The sequence below is a fragment of the Denticeps clupeoides genome, chromosome 8 (genome assembly GCF_900700375.1).
Source record: "Denticeps clupeoides chromosome 8, fDenClu1.1, whole genome shotgun sequence".
NCBI lineage: Eukaryota > Metazoa > Chordata > Actinopteri > Clupeiformes > Denticipitidae > Denticeps > Denticeps clupeoides.
Window position 1 is genome coordinate 21,222,298 of NC_041714.1, and position 6,441 is coordinate 21,228,738.

Here is a 6,441-nt window from a genome sequence, read left to right on the forward strand (position 1 = left end):
CCCGGCGCGTTGCGCACCGGTAATAAACGGTCCCGTTACGCGTCGGATACGCGCTCCTGCGTTTCCCAGGTGAAGGTGGGCCGGGTTTTAAACGCGAGGGGGAGGGATGGATGGAGGGCTGGAGGGGTTGGGTGTGTGTGTGTGGGGGGGGGGGGAGTTGGCGCTTTTGTTCTGCTGAAAAGGGGGCCTGTTCCTCCAGGATCGCCCTATACCGTTCGGACCGGGGGCCGACGCTGGCGATGGGCGTAGAGGAGCGGATAAGAGGTCGCGGCCAGTCGTGCGCCGCCGCTCACTGAGGACGCACCGCCGGCACGGTGGGAACCGCGGAGGACCGGAGCCGGGGAGACGCGCAACGCCTCCCGGGAAACTACCGGGGTTCGAGGAAAAAAAAAAAAAAAAAGAGTCCCCCCCCTCTATCCAAAAAAAAAAAAAAAAAAAAAAGTCGCTTCTTCTGTCGCGCTGTCACCTCTCCTCGGGACGCGGGAGGACTTTATTCGCCGGCCGGAGGGAGAGAGAGAGGATGCTCGCCAAGTGCGCTTCGCCGTCCCCGGCGACGGGGAGCGCCTGACTGACACTTGTCCTTCGCCGCCGAGAGGACGGGATCTCCGAGGAGACGAACCCCGACATTTAAAAAAAAAAAATAATAATAATAATAATAATAATCCACGTCGCGGTTCAACATGCGTCTCGTCCCGTCGCGGCTGAGTTACCTGTGAGTATTTCCCGGCGCCCCCCCTTTCCTTTTTATCCGGCTTTTTTTTTTGCCGAACCGCTGCTCACCCTCCTCTCCTTCTCGCCCAGGTTCCTCCACCTCTTCGCCTTCTGCTACTACGCTCAGGTACGCGCTTCTTTTTCATTCTTTTTTTTTTATTTTATTATTATTATGTTTAATTATTATTATTATCATCATAATTACTGTTTGTTCCGTGCGGATTCGCTCCAGTGTGTGTAAAATATATGATTATTATTATTACTGATAATTAATTCGATTAATAAGACAACTCGCCGTGGCAGGACGCCGTGCGACCTGGCAGCTCATATTTCTTCAGTCGTGCGGTCCCCTGAAATATAATAAGCAGGGTGTCGTTTTTTTTTATTGTTCTGGCACCACCTGCCAGTCTCCTCACCTACCTGGAAATAAATATAAATATTCAACCGTCCGTTGATATATTATTATTATTATTAATAATATCAGTGTTGAATTGTATTATTACCGATAGATAGGTAGATAGGCTGCCCCCTTTTTGCCGACATTGACTGTGTGATGTTCAACTCGACAGGTAACCATTCAGTCCCCGCCTAATTTTACGCAGCATGTGAGCGAACAGAGTAAAGTGACGGACCGGGTGAGCCGTCGACTAATCCGGACCTACCAGCTCTACAGCCGGACCAGCGGCAAACACGTCCAGGTGCTGGCCAACAAGAAGATCAACGCCATGGCCGACGACGGCGACGTCCACGGTACGGGCCGCGAACGCGCGTTAATTGGCCCGCCTTCCGAGGCCACTTGGGCGAAAGTCACGGGAAAGGAAAAAAAAAAAAAAAAAACGTGCGACGGGGACGCGCCCGGAATTTGCCATGGCGACGGACGCGCCGCCCGGCGCTCCGATTGGCTGTTTCGCGGTCGCGCGCCGGTTTACGGCCGGGCCGCGTCCCAACTCCTGACGCAGGTAGAATCCTGGGTCGTTTCGGAGCGCGGCGTCAGCTTGGCGGAGCACAGGAGTAACGCGGATTGTAGGTTGCTCTGAAGGTGATTCTCATGAGAGACCCGCGTGTCTGGAAGAGCCATTAGAGCCCCTCGCTTCAACATTTCCTGAAGAAGGTTGCACATTTCATGCACTCTTTAAGCAACCTTTAAATTCAATATTTAAATTCGAATTGTAATACATGGTATGATATGCAGTGAAATACTTTAATCCCCAAATTCTTCAAAAGCTAAAGAAGAAAACCATTCATTTTATGCAACATGATGCATGGTTCTTAACACATGTGTTTAAAAGGCTTTGTGTTAAATTAATCTAGCACCGTGTGAGCTAATTTCAGACAATTAAGTTGCAATGGGTCCTCCCTTGGCACAGTCACAGGCTTCAGTGTCTAATCTGCCTTGTCAGTTCTAGGTTTACTGTGCAGGCATGTCAGCGAGGCCGATTACGAGCATATTTTCCAAAGCCCGTTTTGGCCCGAGTGGCTTCGGTGACATCCGTGTCACCTATGCATGTTGCAGTGACAGCAGGCCTGCATACTGCAGCCAGGGCCTGGCCGCAGATCTGGTCTTGTGGCCAGGCTCCTCACCAGCAGGCTATGTGACACCCTGCATGTGAACCGTAGCTCTTTTTATGATCGCTGAATGCAGGGGAGAGGAATCGAAGATGACTCCCGGCCACAAAGAGCTTGCGTCTCTTCAGCAAATTACTTCTGTCTGGTGTTTTCACTTAAAAAATAATACAAATATTAGAAATACTACAGAATAACATTACAAATTATATGTGCAATACTGCTTTATTTATAAAAGTACATTTTGGTATGTTTGCAAAGCCTGAAATCAATAGATATTTATTAGAAAGGTTTGCATTAAGACAAAGCTTTAGTAGTGCTTGAGCATGTCAGATTGTTTTTGCTGGTTTAGCATGATCTTCTAATCGATAATTAAATGCTTTTCCCCTGCAGCCAAGCTCATTGTGGAGACGGACACATTCGGAAGTCGGGTTCGAATCAAAGGAGCCGAAACCGGATTGTACATCTGCATGAACAGGCGGGGGAAGCTGATTGGCAAGGTAAAGGATGGTAGAAAAAAAAAAAGAATAACAACACGCATATTCTAAACTGTTGCTCTGGCTTCGTAACTGGCTGTCGGGCCGAGGCGCGTTGGGGCTGACCTGGTTATTGCCTGCGGGATTTACTGCACTGGAAGTTGAAGAACACGGTGGCCGCGTGTGCTGCGAATTTTGATAACCCGGTTAAAAAAAAAAAAAAAAAAAAGGTTAATAACGTATTTGATTTGCCATCCGTGCCCTTCTGTGCTCTCGTCCTGTAAACGGGTACAGTGGCTTCGCTCTGCTCTCTGCAGGTGTCTGTATGTGTGATGGAGTGTAAGCAATAGGATCTTTCCTCCTTTTTTAGCCGTCCGCTGTCGTTCCAAGGGTAGATTTGTGCCTCCTTCTTGCTGTGCGTGGTAATAAAGTGGGATCCATACGCTGCCCCCTCCTCCCAGCACCCTGCCAGGTGGACCATCTGCTTGGCACCCTGATCTTATGCTATCCGACACATTGGCTGCCCAGAACGAGCCTGCTTAGGAGAGGGAGCTTTTTCTTTTTTTTAATTTGTCTGTTTTAGGTTTTTTTTTTTAATTGATGGAAATACACACATTTGTCCAAGTTCTTGAACAAAAATGTAATGTTTTTGTGAAGAGGTTCTGGGTATAAGGTTGTGCTTCTAGGAAGTTTCCGGAGTAGCCACAGACTGGACAATGGTTGATGCCACTGACTGTGATACAAAGCCATATGCCCGCTAAGATGATCAATTATTATCTACATTCGAAACCAGTAAATAGGGATTTTGGTCCTGCAACCTATTGGCATATTGACAGATATTTTTTACTTTCATGAGAGCAGCCAGAGCCTCACTCATAGGCCAAGGTGGACAAAACCGTTGATCAGAGAACTAATCAGCGTGTACCGAAGAGGGCGATTCGCTGGTTATTGCGGTCATTTCCTCCTGTCTTGATCTTACTGTATAATGGCTTAAGCATATGCGGCATGCATGTGGGGAGGATCTGCATCAGTAGAATTCTCCTCTCGTGCATTCAGTAGTTCCAATCGATAGATTTAAATATGAAATATTCATGCATGCGCCTCACGTCTGACCGTGTCGTTTAATTACAGAAAAATGGCCAAGGCAAAGACTGCATATTCACGGAGATTGTGCTGGAAAATAACTACACCGCCTTGCAGAACGCCAAGTACGAGGGCTGGTACATGGCCTTCACGCGCAAGGGCCGGCCCAGGAAGGGCTCCAAGACCCGGCAGCACCAGCGCGAGGTCCACTTCATGAAGCGGCTCCCCAAGGGCCACCACATCGCCGAGCACCGGCCGTTCGACTTCATCAACTACCCTTTCAACAGAAGGACTAAACGCACCCGCTACTCAGGAGAGCGCTGAGGAGGGGAGGAAGAGGAACGGAGAGACTTTCGCTCCTCCTCTGATGGACTTGTAATAAAAAAAAAAACATTTTTTTTTTGTACTGAGCATTAAAATACGCTAACATTTAGTTTCTATAATTTTACAGAAAGCAAAAAAGAAGCCAAAAAAAAAAAAGACGGTAAAAGAAATCTATTTTTGTACTCAAGACTTTTAGTACTGACCTGTGTAAAAAAAAAAAAAAAAAAAGTTGTAGAAAAATTATGTATAAGGCTCACTGGACATGCCGTGAGCGCTGACGTTTTAGTAGGACATGGACATTTTCAGCTCAGTTATTTTATTGTATTTTTATTTGAACCGTTTCGAGTCGTTTGTACTCATTTTAATGCTGCTTTTGGGAGATCTGCGGAGCCTCAGAAAAACGCACTGACGGCAGAGAGCTGTGTCCACACACACACACAGGCCCAGCTTCTCTCGACTTCTCTGTGATAAGAGACACAAATCATCTCCGAGTGACCTCCCTGCTTCTGGAACATTCTTGACAGAAAACGGTGAAAGCAGACCGAGCTTTAAGGACACACATACTATGGCAGCTAAAAGTTGGATAATTGCAGGTTTCCTCACTTGAACTGTAAATTGGGGGTGTAAATATGTGTCGTTCGACATGTAGGAAATCCGTTGTTCTTTGTTGCATTTTATTTGTCTGTTTTATACATATATAAATATATTTTTATTTGAGGATGTGTAAAATAATTTTAATGATGAAAATATTTATTTAAAAATGTGTAATAAATTTACATTAGAATACCGAAGCTCATGTGTTTGTTGGTGTCCTGAATATAAGAGAAATATAAGAAAAAAAAAAAAGCTTCAAGGAGCCAATTCCGTCTGCTCTGTGAATCAATCGGCACGAATCAGTTCGTATGTAGGTGTGCGGGAAGTAAAGCGTGACCTGCGAATCTGTTTTCGGCATGTCTGGTACGGACCGGAGCACCTCCGGGACAGGCCTGCGCCGGAAAGGAGCCGTGGCTCCCGCTCCATGCCTCCTCCGCCGCAGACAGGTGTTTTTCTTTAATCCCAGACCTTTAACACCCCGTGGCTTAATCTGATTGAAAAGCCACAGCTCCGTCCGTAGAGAGCGGCTCTTGTTTGTGGACGGAGCTGTCAGGAGCCAAAAGCCAAGGGCAGCTTGGGCATGTTTGCATGAATGAAATCTAGGGATAAAGACAGCAATAAATAGCAAGTGTGTAGAAATGTTAAATACATATACATTCAGACATATATTTTGTACAGGAAACGGCAAGAGGTGCGACATCCTAATGTCCAACACAGCATTTTGCATGTCAAATAGTCTTTTTAAGACGCGTATGTTGCAAATACGTCCACGGTACGTAGTCTGATGCATCCTTTCTTGGTCACCATGCATGCACTGTTGTTTTTGCGGCGGTCCACCATGTGGTCAGCTCAATGTTGTGTTAGTAGGTGACCTCGAAGGCTTGGGGTCAAGCACTGGAAGAGATAGGGTTCACAGCAGAGCTTACTGTTTTGTGTGGGAGGGGTCATTACTTTCTTATTAGCACCAGCACATGGGAACAACCCAATACGGTCCGGACCTGACCCACCTAGATGAACTTCATACTGTTTCTACTGGGCTGATTATGTATTTTTTTTGGATTAATGGATGGATGGATGTCAGAAATTGACCACAAGTAAATCTTTTTTGTAAAGAATGCAACATTGAAAAAGAGTCGAGCAAACACTTACTACTCCCATTACTGTTTTTTCATGTTATCTCTATCTCTGTAGCCATAAAATTGTAGTAGGCCCAGGGAAACCAGCATGTTGTGGGAAAAGTCACACCTTCTGTGTAGCTTGTAATGCCATGCAAATGTGGAGCAATTCCACCGAGGAGAAGGGGGTGCAGAATCACTTTCATCCATTTTATTGAGCTGCAACCGTCATCCTTAACCCCACATAGGCAAACAGAGCTACCTTCTTAATTTGCTTGAAGGGCAATTTAGAGTTGCAGAGGACGACCCTGGCTCTTAACAGGCCTGGAATTACATTCTGACAAACTAACGCCGGTCCTAAAACCACAAACACCACCACGCCAGTGAAGAAGAGGGAATCTCAAAAATAAATAAATGAATAAATAAATCGTCGATGCAACTCTTAACTATCACAAAGTTGCAAATTATAATATGATACAATAAACATAATATAAGTATTGGGTTAAGTATTTTGAGCGTGTGTGTGGGCAGGTATTACAGGGATTGTCTAAAACTCTTTGTTTATTTGAATGGAC

At 46.0% G+C, this 6,441-nt stretch overlaps 1 protein-coding gene across 2 annotated transcripts; it reads left to right on the forward strand.

Annotated features, from left to right (window-relative positions):
* The first annotated feature begins 256 nt into the window (after nt 1-256).
* On the forward strand, nt 257-4,894 carry fgf8a (fibroblast growth factor 8a). Of its 2 annotated transcripts, none has more exons than XM_028988120.1 (5): nt 257-712; nt 802-838; nt 1,281-1,461; nt 2,668-2,774; nt 3,882-4,894. In XM_028988120.1, exons 1-5 carry the CDS (start codon nt 681-683, stop codon nt 4,155-4,157), a joined length of 633 nt encoding a protein of 210 aa, XP_028843953.1. In that variant the 5' UTR covers nt 257-680; the 3' UTR covers nt 4,158-4,894. The 2 variants fall into 2 exon arrangements, with proteins under 2 accessions (XP_028843953.1, XP_028843954.1); XM_028988121.1 differs by having other exon boundaries at nt 1,314-1,461.
* The last annotated feature ends 1,547 nt before the right edge of the window (nt 4,895-6,441 follow it).